Below are 13,553 nucleotides of genomic sequence, written 5' to 3'. Positions count from 1 at the left end.
AGAGTGCACTCAAGCCGATTTCTTGCAACCGTGCATGGTGTGAGCATCAAAGCCGAACTGGTGGAGTGACACTTAGCCCCTAAATTTTCATTTGCAACAGAAGTTGCAGCCTGAACTTTGGGATACCAGCACTTTGCCCCTGCAACATTAACGGGCTTGACAGTAAAGGTGAAATTACTAAAATGTTTATTCCATGTTTGATGGATTAAGGAAAGAAAATATCAAATCAGGCATGTTAAAAAATGGTATCTCTTGTTTTATTTGTAGTTTTCTGTTTTTTTTTGGCAATTTTTAGTGTTTATTGTATTTTTTCTTTTGCTGCACTTCCTATGTTTTTACAATTTCTACTTTTCCATTACTTTCGATTTTTTCATTGTATTTTATCAATTTTTTATAAAATGATCTCAAAAAATAATATAAGAGCAATTCAGGGTTTTATAAATATTAAACATGTGTATGACAGTCACATGGGAATCTTTTATGAAGTCAACTAATGAAGTGCTAATAGAAGGGAAAGGTGTTGGAATATAAAAATTCAATGTGAACTTTTGTCACAAATGAAAGTTGAGGGAGTTAAAGGTGATATTTGATAACACCGAATGGTCTCACGTGTCTAACCTCTAACCTCTGATTAGAGGAAAAAAGTGTCTGAATGCAATTAGACATGGTCTCATATCTAACCGATTTCAAACACATTTCAGAGGTGATAAAATATTATTTATTTAAATAAATAATAATTGTTATTAATATGTTTAATAATATTATTATTACTATTATTAACTTTATTTTTATTATTTTTTCATATTATGGAACAGTCCATTTATAGGGATAAAATAGTAAATTTCAAATTTTCAGATATTAGAGACATTAGAAAATCGATCCAACTCAAATTCAAAGTCTTGCAAAAAATCATTTCTAATTTTTATTAGATTTTAGAGGGAAATATTAGATTTCTAATTGTTACTATCTTCAAAGTACATAGTGACACTGTGGCAGTGCGTAAGTTATCCTTAACTTTATTTCGAGCAACACCAATAGGGGTAATATGAGATATACGTGGCAAGTTAATTACAGTGACCAGGCACAAGTCATGGAATAATGGAGCATTTCGAATAACACCATCCTTACACGAAACCAAATCAGCCCCCCACAAGATTGTTCCCATAACACATTCTTGTCGTGTATTGAGAACATCTTTCGATGATAATCTCATAAATGATGATATTATCATCCAGAGATGCTCTTAATACACAGTGAAGATGTGCTTGTGGGATGTTGTGGGGGGCTGATTTGAATTCTCCCTACACTGCTGGCGAAGGGATGAGGCAATGTCTAAAAGTCTTGTCAAAGGATTGATTGGTATCTTTGACATGTAGCTGAAATTCCTTCCGTCCATGGGAAAATAGTGAACCCAATTTCAATTACCACCTCATTAGTAGCCACATGGCAAGATCACATGACAGGATTTCAAAGCTGTACCATCTAGAGCTAGCTCCATAAATAACCAATTAGGTCAGTTGATAAGTTCTCTAGCTGTTTTTAGGGGAGACCTTGAAATTCGAATAAGATATCGTTGCTACCAGGGGACAGGGACCACCCTCGTGGATTAGGTTTGTTCAAGTGGGGTTAGGGTTTTGACACTCTAATTTAAATTAGATTTACGTATATGGCTAAACCCATCAGATCATGATACTCCTATACACATATAGAGTATTCTTGTAGTAACTACAAGAATAATATTTCTTTTCATATTATTTTTGGTTTTTTTTTCTTTCACCATAAAGTAAGTGACACTTTGGAACCTATAAAACCAAATTCCAACTGTTATTAAAAATACAATTAAAAGGATGTGGGTGGATGGGTTTGGGTTGGTATTGGGTAGAAACCTATTGGATAGTGACAGGTTTGAAAGTTATATGTTCTTAAGTCAGGTGAGGTAATACTTGGGTGAGGACATTGGAAGGTTTAGGTTCTCAAGGAACCATTCAACCTAAAGGTTTATCATCACCATCCCATACGCCTATCATCAGTTTTTTCCCTTGCAAAAAATCTTATCCTTTAATTTGGGCTGGGTTGCCATCAGTTTAAATTGTTCTTGGTCTTTATTTGTACAATATTATTGTTCTTTTGATAAAGAGAGGCCAAAGTCATCCTTAAACAGGTTTCAATCGAGTGAGGTTCAAGTTAGCCAACCCATGGCAAACGCAATCCTTATGGCTTACTTTGGAAGAACATCAAATCCAAATATGTGGAATGCAAAACCTAACCTTGTATTATTTTCTATGTATTTATACTCTTTCTAAATTGAGCCTATAAATATATTACTTGTAGGCGAGTCAGATGCATTTTGTATCCAGTATCTCATTCAGTCAGGTCTGATCCGGTATCCCATTCATAGGTCAGTATGGTTTTGTAAGTTGTTTGACCAATTGAACCAATAAAAATTTATCTTATTATTATTGAAAATCAGCTAAAATTATATCAATTTGGATCGATTTTTGGTTTGATTAATCGATTAAAAAAAATTAAATTTAAAAATAAATATACAGTATTATTAAAAAATAAATTTACAATATAAAATATTTTAAACTAGAAAATATAGGAATTTTCTCAATTTCTCATACTAAATAAATTATAAAATATATTAACATATATTTGTAATTGGATTGAATCAATTTTGGTCGATTTACAAATGACCAAACCAAAACTTAACCTAAATCTCAAATAAACATAATAAATGAACCAAAATCGATCGAAAATTAATAGATAAGCCAAAACCAATCGAAAATATTATAATGAATCAACAATCTTTGTTTTTAATACTTAGTAATCTTATGATTAGATATGTTTTTTATGCAATACATATTTTTTTGTTGCATAATATATATTTACTTAGTTGACACAAGTTTGGCAACATAAGCTAAACCCTTTAGTTGAAAAAAAATCTCCATTCACATTGAAAAAACAGTGCTCTAAGAAATAGTGCTCATAAAAAATAGTGTTCACATTAAAAAAACCGTTTTTTCATAAAAAATAGTGTTCTAATTCACATTTTGAAAATCAAATATATATGACTTAGAACAACATCGAATTTAGCATTTTCTAGATTATGAAGTAGCAATGACTTCGAACAACATCGAATTTGGCATTTTCTAGATCTGCAGATCATTAAAAACATGAAGTAGCAATAACAGAAACATAATGTGACACTAGATAATAGGTCTTAGTGGTAAAAACGTTTCTTAAAGAATTGATACCAAACAGAAAGCGTTATTGTTGCTCTGCTCTAATTAGAAATGTTCTACCTAACAGAAACGTTTCCAAACAAAAAAACACAGTTTTGCTTCCAACCCACACACTACAGCATCGATGCCAAACATATATTATAGAAAACCAGCATTCCATCAATAGTTGTAGGAACTAGGAACCAGCATTGTTAAATTGCATGCACTAAAACAGTACTTTCTGTTGGCATATATATATAGGTTCCGCAGTGGAAAACATGCTTGCTGCTTATATTCTATAATATTACTTTTTCTAGCTATATATATAGTGTTTATTATTCATCAAAGATGAGGAAATACAGCTCTAAGTAATAAGTTACAACTAAGGCTGTTTGCCTTGAATCTCTGAATCAGGAGCTTGGCCAAGGTAGGAGCAGCAGCGTTTGCAACCTCCATGGTAACCACGGCCACCGCAACAACCGAATCGGCAATGCCCTCCTTCATAACCACCACCATGGCCTGGGTCTGGATAACCACCACCAGGGCGCCCTCCATGGCCAGGTGGGTAGCCTCTATATCCTCCCTGACCTGGATAGCCTCCATAGCCACCACCACCACCAGGGTGTCCTCCATATCCTCCATGCCCAGGGTAAGGGTATCCTCCACCTGGGTATCCACCGTGCTTGTCCATTGCCTTCTCTGTGTATGCGTAAGAGGATAATATTATGTAAGATCAAAGTGCACAAAAATATATAATAGATGTTTACCAGAGTTATTTATCCACTGGTGAACATCCATCAGTCATCAATGCCGGCCGTTCAAGTAATATATCCCATTAACCAGATGGTCTGCTAAGATGGATTGTACAAGTTAATTGATATGGTCTTTTGCTTCCTTGATGATCGAAATAAAATGAAGAGATTAAGAGAGAAAGAAAATCAAAAAAAGAAAAGGAAAGAAAGAAACTCACGTGTTTTCTCTTCATTGGAAGTCTCAACCAAGTCCCTAGTTACTGCCTCCACAGAGAAGAGAAGAACAAGTGCAAGACCAAAAAGAAGGAAAACCTTAAAACCCATTTTCCTCACGGAAAACCACTGCAACACACTCGCAGAAGTAGAAGAAGGATGAGATTACTGGTTTCATCTCATGCCAATTTATAAATAAACCCAAAGCAGCAGAGAGACAGAGAGCATTAATAGCGGGTGTATGTGTAAACTGACGGTGTAATTGGGTCTGAATATTGTGCATCTTTATCCTTTTCACCTATTTAATTATGTTCAAAAAATAAAACCCATGTCGGTAGAGCTTACGAATTAATAAATGATATCAGATGCTCTGATTATATTGTAGGAATTTGATTAATTTAAACATAGTTATAACTTCTATCTCTAAGTCTTTTATGAGCTTCTGGTCATATCATGGTTTTCAAATCGGATCGGATTGGATGGTTGGACCGAAAAATTAGAAACCGGTCAGATAATTGGTTTAGTTTTTTCTTAAAATTGGATTTTTTTTAAAAACTGTTGATTTTAGTTAGAAAACTGTTGACTTGGCCGGTTAATCTTTCAAACTGTTTGAACGGTTTTGATCATTTTTTATTTTTTTTATCAAAACAGGCCAATCATTCAGTTTGAACGATCAAACCATTCGACCCGATAACTAGACTCCTAACCAATTCAGTATCTGGATCGGTTTTAAAAACCATGGATCATATCCAAATTAAGTGAAATTCAGTTTAAGTCTGTTTGGTTCAGAAGAATAGTGGTTTGGAATCAATCGAATCACATTTTCATTTTTGCTATAATGGTATTTTACCATTTGGGGGGAATGGTAGTTTCCTCCCCTTCTAATTCCGAAGAATACCCATTTCAGATAGGTGGAGGGAATGGACCGTTCTGATTCTTATTCTAATTCTGAATAATTAGTTTCCATTTCAATTCTGATTCTCTGATTCTAACTGCAAATCAAACGGACCCTTAAAAGCTACACACACGACATATTATGCATGTGCAAGTATGAAAATTGATACACATGTAACCGGACATACACTTGTCTTAGACGGGATGAACTTAAGTGCAGGTAGGAGAAAATGTGTTGGAACGAAGCGCATGCAGGAGATTCAAACTGCCAAATGTGAGGGGAACGAGACATCTATACAGGTGGCAAAGTTAAGGGTTAACAGCTGGCTTCTTCAGTCTGGTTAATTTGGACAACCAATTCACCCCCTATATGCTACATCGACAGCTAGCTATAGCCTGTAGTGATGCAATTGAGACTGCCATATATGAGAGCTCGGTTGCACGTAAAAAGAAGGAACACGAAGGATATTTTCGGAAGACGATCGATTTTAAACAGGAAAAGAGATCATATTCCTACTCTTCGTGGTGTTTAATTTATTACGTGACTGTTTCAAGACAGTATAGGGAGGACCAGCGTCTTGAAAATCAGATCAGGGGGTTGGATATGGTTGAACTTAGACCAGACTAACATAACGAGTAGTAAAAAGTTCACGGAATCAGATGGTCCAACCCCAAAAGTTCAATGTATTCGGCCATGGGATAATTAATCATGGTCCAAGGATGGCCACAACCCAGAAGCAGTAGTGTGGTGCTTCTGCTATTGGACGCTGTTCAGCGTGAGAAAAGAGCCAGCGAATGGGACCAGAAGCAAATTTACTTTATTTTTTGTTCCTACATTGCAAATTTTATTCCTACAAATAAGCAAATTTATTTGTTTGTTGAGGTGCAATTTCATTTATATCGATGTGAAAGTGTAGGATTGCAAATTCTGGTTTATTTTTCTTTCAGTTTTTATCTTATTTTGTTTCTTTGTAACAGTATTTTCAAAACCGGACCAGATCAGACTGGAAAAATTGGGAATTAGTCATCTGACCATTTTCGTTTCACTCTACAACTGTCTTTTGGTCAAAAATCATTGATTTGATCAGTGAATCGCTAATCCAGGTGGTTAAACTATTGAATTGTCGATTCAGACAATGGTTTTTTATCTTTTTTTATTTTCTTTATTTTTTGTCAAAATAGGCCATCTATTCAAACCAGATGTTCGGACTGTTTGACCCAGGAACCAGAGCCCAGAACGATTCTCTATCCGGTCCGATTTTAAAAAAATAAAACCTGAAGCAAAGAAAGATAAATCCAAAATGAAATTAAACTAGAACTTGCGTTCTTCTCATATATACTCTCGTACATTTGTACTAATGTGAATGTAATTACACTAGCACTGGGCCAATAAAAAGAAAGGGTAGTAGCATCAAAAATCTTAATTAGAACAAGAATTGCATCCTGCCAATGGTTTCTCTCTCCACACTAATGTGCTTCACAACTCTTTCAAAAATTTGACATTTTTTTTTAAATAAAAACCATGAAACAAATACGGCGAAACATTCCATTAATTACTATATAGGGCACTTTATAGGGGTGCAAGTAGGGAAAATTATTTCTAACCCAGCCCAGCTTACAAATTTTTAGTTTTGGGCTTGGGTTTTGTATTCAGGCCCAGGTCCAGCATGGGTCTGCAAATTTCAGGCTAAGCCAGAGACAACATTCGGCCATGATCACCCTTATGTGCAAGTCAATACTCAAGTTGAAGATTTTACACTGCATTGGCCAATCACCCTTATGTTTGGTTTGAAGGAAAAAGTAAGGAAATATTTACAAATCTTGTATGGGTTTCTTTACCTTTTCCTTCAAACCAAACATAGCCTAATTGAAAGGGGGACTATTAAACTTACCCCAAACTGGATCAGTTTCCTTCTTCGTTCAAAAACTTGAATTTACTAATTTAGTCATTGCCCCCGGGGCATATGGAGCATCTTACCGTCTAGTATGAGTTCGGATCTCATGCCCACAAGAATCTTATCCACGGTTACCCACATGACACTACAGCTGTATCTAGTGTCATGTGGGTAGGCATGGGTAGGATTCTTGTGGGCAGGAGATTTAAATTGTTCTAGTATACATATACATAGATAAATATGTTTTCACATAAACCGACCCTTTCAATATTCGGGATTAAAATGCAAACCTAGGCTCCATATATAATGGAGCTGGATAAATTTATGAATGTCAGGCTGACCGTGACCATTGGCTGACTAGGAATGGCAACGGATGAGTTCGGGGCAAGGATCATATTCTATGTCCAACCCCAACTTTGAAACAAATCCCTATCTTTGACCCTGATTTCTGTTAGGGATAAAAGTTATCCTTCATCTCTGATCCCTAATGGAGATGGATTCCTTGTGGGGACTCAAATCCCTAAAATTTTTAATTAAAAATATTTTTGAAAAACATATTTATTTAAAATCAAGAAAATTTATAAAATACAAATACAATTTTAAATATATTTTGATATATAATATAAATAATATCATATTTATGATATAATATATCATTGTGGCCATCCATGCCTTATCCCTACTATATGGGGTTGATTACATGAATCTTGTTTTGCTAATCTCTCTAGTGTCTATTTTTACCCGTGTCTTTTTTGTTCTACCCCTAGCTCTTTTAGCCCCTTCTACTTGTAACAAATCACTTCTTCTAACTAGAGTTATAAGTGGCCTTTTATGCATGTAACTAAATCAACTTTGTTTGTTCTTTCTCATTTTATAACTTATTGGAACTATTTCTAAGTTTGTATGAATAACTTCATTTATAACCCTATCCCTTCTAGTTTTTTCACTCATCCATATTAGCATTTGCATTTCTATCACTCATTTTCTAAAGGATAAATTTCTTAAACTACCCTTATGATTTAGCTAATTGATTAAGTGTACCCTTACTATTTAAAAATTGACTAACACTATCCTCACTGTTTCTGACAATTGACTAATACTTTCCTTACCGTTAGCGCCCGTTAATAAAAAGATTAAAAAAATAATTTTACCCTTTATTCTTTTTCAAATTTTCAAAATAAAACAAAGAAATGGGGAAAGAATAACATCCCTTGAAGACTTTAGAGACTTGATCATGGGAGATGAAGTCGATTCTGAGGCAGACAACAGAGATCCATTCTCTGGGGATGATGACAAAGGGGGTGAATTTGAATTCGATGTGGTTGTGGAAACCCGCAAACTGAACTCTCCAATAGAAAAACCATCAAAACCATTGCTCTCGAATAGAAAAACCAACAAAAGCAGATTCACAACGTTTACAGATCCACCAGAGTCGGCATGGTGGAGAACAGTGCTCTTATCCAGGCCACAGTAATGATTTATATCAGCCTCGGGCAGAGCAAGGATTAGCTTGAAGACATCAATACTACCATAAGTTGCAGCAACCATCGAAGGAGTTTTGTACTCAAGGACTATCTACTTCGAGCCCTTCTGGCGGACATACCAAACACTAATCTCATTGATAGAAGAGGTATCACTCTCCAACGAACACTTGAAGCCTTCAACATCATTGTTAGCCGCGAGCTCAAGTAAACTCTAGAAAGAATCTTCGGTTTCTACAATCAGGTGATTCATGCTTTTCATGGGGGTTTTCTTTCTTCAGAGGATGAAGGAGAAGATGGCAAGAACGAGGTGGACTTTAACCACTCCGATTAAGCACTCCATTAACTTCACAGGTCTCTCTTTTGTTCCAATAAAAAACAGTGCTCACATTGTCACTACCATTTGAATGTGATCGACTCATTGCAAGAACAGAACTCCCACTACTATGGATAATACCATCGATTGGAAGAGCGAGAGCAGACCGCTGAAAATGGATTTAAAATCTGTGACTTCCGAATCTTCAAATCTGAACAAAAAAAACTCCAAAAACAAGAACCTTTATGGGGTTTGATTGGAAGTTAATGAAAATCCCCCTCTACAAAACTCTTGTTTGCATTTGGAAAAAATTGGATGACTCCGATTGGATTCTTCTTCAAACTTTACCAATCACGGCCTTTTACTCTTGATGTTGCAGATGCTCATCAAACCAAGAGAGCCATTGTTAGCCCTAGAAGGAGAGGAATTGGGTTTTGGACGAAGCGGTCGTCATGGAAGATGACTGGGCTTGGCAACTTAACACGGCTTACTTTCCGCAACTGAACACTAAAAGTGTTATGAGCTTATGAATACCACCGCCCTGCAACAGGGTTTCTGACGGTGAGAGGAAATAAGTTGTCGGTGGCGGTCTAACCAGAGCGACGAACAATAGAGAAAGAGGGAGGGAGAGGACTGAATCCATCAGGAAAAAGAAGGAGAGAGAGAGAGGGAGGGAGGTGGAGGGTAAAATTGGGTTTTAAAAAAACATATATATCATGTGCGAATGAGTTTTGATGGAATATTAACGGATCTTAATGGTAAGGGTAGAGTTAGTCGATTGTTAGAAACAGTAGAGATAGTGTTAGTTAATTTCCAAACAGTAAAGATACATTTAGTCAATTAGCTAAACCATAAGGGTAGTTTAAGAAATTTATACTTTTCTAAACATGTTTCATGACCATCTAACGTTGCTCCATACAATATAACTGGCCTTGCAACTGTTTTATAAAATTCTCCTTTTAATTTTAGTAGAATTCTCGTATGACCCAAAGTCCAGATGCACCCCTCTATTTTGTCAAACTTGTTCTAATTCTTTAGGTAACATCCTCCTCAATCTCTCCCTTATTATGAATTATTGAACCAAGGTAACAAAAATGGTCACATTAAGTTATCTCTTGGTTTCAAATATTAATTATATCCTTTATTTACACTCCTATTATTACTAAATTTATATGCCATATACTCTTTTAATTCTACTTATTTTAAAACCTCTTGTTTCTAGGCCATTTATCCCTAAGCTTAATTTAACATTATAATATTATATATTAATTAATTGTCATTCCTACCCTTGCCAAGACAATCTCCATCCTCTACCCCATTGGGTTGGGTGGGTCGGGGAGGCCAAATACCTGGCGAGGATGGGAAAAATTGTCATCCTTATGACATACCCACATTTATCTCAACCATTGAGGCTTAGTCTTTTAAATTAAGCCAAACACCATAAAAATTAGGAAACTATTTATTTTTTTTTATTGAATGTCATTCGTTTTTCAAGGTTGTTAATGCAACCACAGCTCAAATCAAAATTCTTTGAATTATACATGTTGGAGTTTAGAAAGCCAGGAAATGAAAAAAAAAGCCAGCCACTGCACTCCACCTGAAATATTTGAAATTTTTAGTCAATGCTAGGCCAGGTGAATGAACTCATTGAGTGAAACAAGAATTGAATGGCCTATTTGAACTTATCTGATGTACAGGCCGGGTTGAACTGACAACATTGATTATCATCACCCATAGGCTTAAAACTTAGATGTTTTCAGTTGTCCAAATAAATTTCCGGCCAATGAAAGATACATACTATAATGAGAGGTTCCTATCAGTCTTCTACGTTTTTTTGTTCTTTTATTCAAAGCATTAATTGAAAGGAAAAAGTTGAGAAACCATAGAACTAAGATTTTATAATTTATTGCAAGAGACAACATTCTCCATGTCATTTGCACATACAGACGAATATATGAAGTGTGGGAACCATGTTGTATGTCAACCTAAGACCCCGAGTTCACACTACTTGTTCACAGTGGCCCTTATCATGCATGAGCAGAGATGATTGACACAATGACACACTAATACCCCCATCCATACATGCTATACTTCTTGCCTTTTATTCATTCGTATTAATTTCTTCATGCTAGTAATATATATTATATATACTGCGGCCTCAGTTGATCATCAGTTCAGTTGTGAGGTTTGTTCTTTTCAGTCACTGTGTCCGCAGCTTCTCCGGCGTAGGAGCAGCATCGTTGGCAACCTCCTCCTCCTCCATAGTAACCACCGCCACCACAACAACCGTATTGACAATAGCCCCCTCCGTAGCCACCACCTGGATACCCGCCGTAGCCACCGCCTGGGTTCCGTCCATATCCTCCACCAGGGTACCCACCATAACCACCACCCGGGTACCCACCATAACCTCCATATTTGGCGTTCTTAAACTCTCCTGTCTGCGTTGCCTTCTCTGCATGTGTGAGAGGGGAGGAGATAATAGTAAGAATAAGAAACTTTACAATTTTACACTCTGATTATTCAACAGATTTTGAGCTGAAGAACACAATTTCTACTACAGCACATCAATCAATTAAAGTACTGTTTCATCAATTAATCCGTCTTACCTCTTACCTGGGTCACAAGGTAATTAATTTTTCCGATTTTTTACCTGTACCTGTGTGTTTATACAACATGAAGTTTCTGGGTGCAAGTAAATAACAGTACAGTTGGTATCAGTGTGTGAGAAAGAGAGAGAGAGAGAGAGAGCCCCCTATATCGAAGTGGATGGTGACTCGGTAGGCATATAAACTGGGTAGTCCCAAATGAGATACGGAGTCCCACTATCTGCTCTCACCACCTTTCTGAAGAATTATTAATATTACTAGAAAAGAGAATTGAATTACAGCCCCTATGGAAGCAAAGGTGAGTATATATAATCGATAAAAAACAAAAATGTTGGAAAGAGAGAGATTAATTACGTGATTTCTCCTCCATCTTGGTATCGGTTAAGTCGCTAGCTGCCATCACTGAAGAGAGGAGAAGAACAAGTGCAACAGCCAAGGGTAAGAAGGCCTTCAAACCCATGATTCTATTGGGAAATCACTCAAAACAAACTTAGTGAAGAAAGGATGAGATCTGAGAAGTGAGTGCACTAGGGGTGTCTTATATCCCTATATATATAAACAACTTGAGTGAGAACGAGCGATTAACCACAAATTGTGTCTCGCAAATGACCCACTATGTAGTTGGTTGTTGGGTCGATCTCTAGGCCTTTCTTTGACTTGATGTAATCTTATCTTTCCATTTACTGTTGCAGCAACATTTCAATTTTTCAATTAAAGCCATGTCGGTTCCAAGCTTCTCGATATCAGACACGTTGCAAATTATGTGGCCCACTAGGTTAGGAGTTTGGACAAAGGTCAGGGCTACCCCAATGAGCATATATATTCATGATCAGTAGGTATGAACTGGAATCTGCCGACTAAGGATGTATATACTATTTCAGTATTTTGGCCTTATTTGTGTCTGAATATGGCTGAAATTTCCTGACCCGGCCGGCATGCTTAATTGTCAATTGTCAACCCGCTCCAGATTGGTGACTTTTATCGGGCTGACCTGATCCAAGCGGATTATGAGAATGGGATTATGCAGGTTGGGATAGGGTTACTTACTCTAAGGATGGACTAATTAGACTCTTTGGGGTTGTGGGGCAGGTTGGATGAAAGTTAAGATTGAGGTACTCTCGTACCTTGGGTTGGGTTTGGTTTGACATGAAAGTTAAGTTTGAAAAAAGTATAAATGCATACGAAATAATATAAAATATAAGGTTTTGCGTTTTACATATTTGTATTTGTATTCTTTCCGAACTGAATCGAATGCCAATTTGCATTTTTAGGGGCTTTTAATGTTTTGTTTTAATTTTCAAAATAAATAAGATATATGCAATCAAGAACATGTTTTTTATATTTTTGTTTTAAAAAAATAATCTATTTTTAAATCAGATGGTTTGGATTGGTTTTTAAAACCGGTAATAAGAAAAACAATTCACATTACAGAACAGCTCTTAATGTACTGATATCCATGGCCTACGTGGAACCCTAGTATATTGGATCGATTATCATGCACCACGTTAGCCTAATACATGGGAGCCATGATTGACACAGTATTATGAGAAGAACCAAAGACAACACAAACTCTAGTTATACGTAGAAATCAATGTTTTGGACCAGACACTAGATTGAATAGGGACTGGTTCAGTTCAGTTTGTTTCTACTCTGGTGTAACCCTATATATATCAAAACCAGTTTTGGAAAGCATATAATTTTTCTTCGAAAAGAAGAAGACCTTTGGAGGTAGTGAACTAAACTAGAAGGTCCTTGAAATCCACTTCAGCCCTAAGACGTTGGTTTCTAACTAAAAAAAAAAAAACACTTTAACTTCTAAGGGATTAGGCCTTGTCAAATAATTGCCATAAAATGTATTGAACCAAATGAAACAAGCAATGAAGGCTAAGGCAATAAAGCTTTTCAATTATAAGTAAACTTCTCCAACCACACAAATGCATATGATGATAATGAGGCCTTGAAATAGCAAAGCATTAAGAAAGTAAAATGCATTCAACACTTGAACATTACTAAATCCAGAACTTTATACAGTTTTATCCAATTGAGCAATCCAATCTGATGGTTCTCTCTGGATTTTGACATGATTTAATTCCCTACCCAAACCAAGTTCCTTCTCTCTTTCTAGACCCTGTTTACTACTCTGAAATTTTCTCTCGTCTATATATATCT

General features: G+C 36.0%; 1 protein-coding gene across 1 annotated transcript; it reads right to left on the bottom strand.

Moving 5' to 3' along the window:
- Window positions 1-3,411: 3,411 nt before the first annotated feature.
- On the bottom strand, window positions 3,412-11,913 carry LOC104604080 (uncharacterized). The gene is made up of 5 exons (XM_088900329.1): window positions 11,739-11,913; window positions 10,951-11,230; window positions 8,185-8,503; window positions 4,195-4,351; window positions 3,412-3,923 (listed from the first exon to the last, which is right to left on the bottom strand). Exons 1-5 carry the CDS (start codon window positions 11,842-11,844, stop codon window positions 3,607-3,609), a joined length of 1,179 nt encoding a protein of 392 aa, XP_088756455.1. The 5' UTR covers window positions 11,845-11,913; the 3' UTR covers window positions 3,412-3,606.
- Between the last annotated feature and the right edge of the window lie 1,640 nt (window positions 11,914-13,553).

The sequence above is a fragment of the Nelumbo nucifera genome, chromosome 3 (genome assembly GCF_055504915.1).
Source record: "Nelumbo nucifera cultivar China Antique chromosome 3, China Antique-T2T, whole genome shotgun sequence".
Classification (NCBI taxonomy): Eukaryota; Viridiplantae; Streptophyta; class Magnoliopsida; order Proteales; family Nelumbonaceae; genus Nelumbo; species Nelumbo nucifera.
Note: the sequence above shows the minus strand (reverse complement) of the source record. Positions and strands in the feature narration are given on the sequence as shown.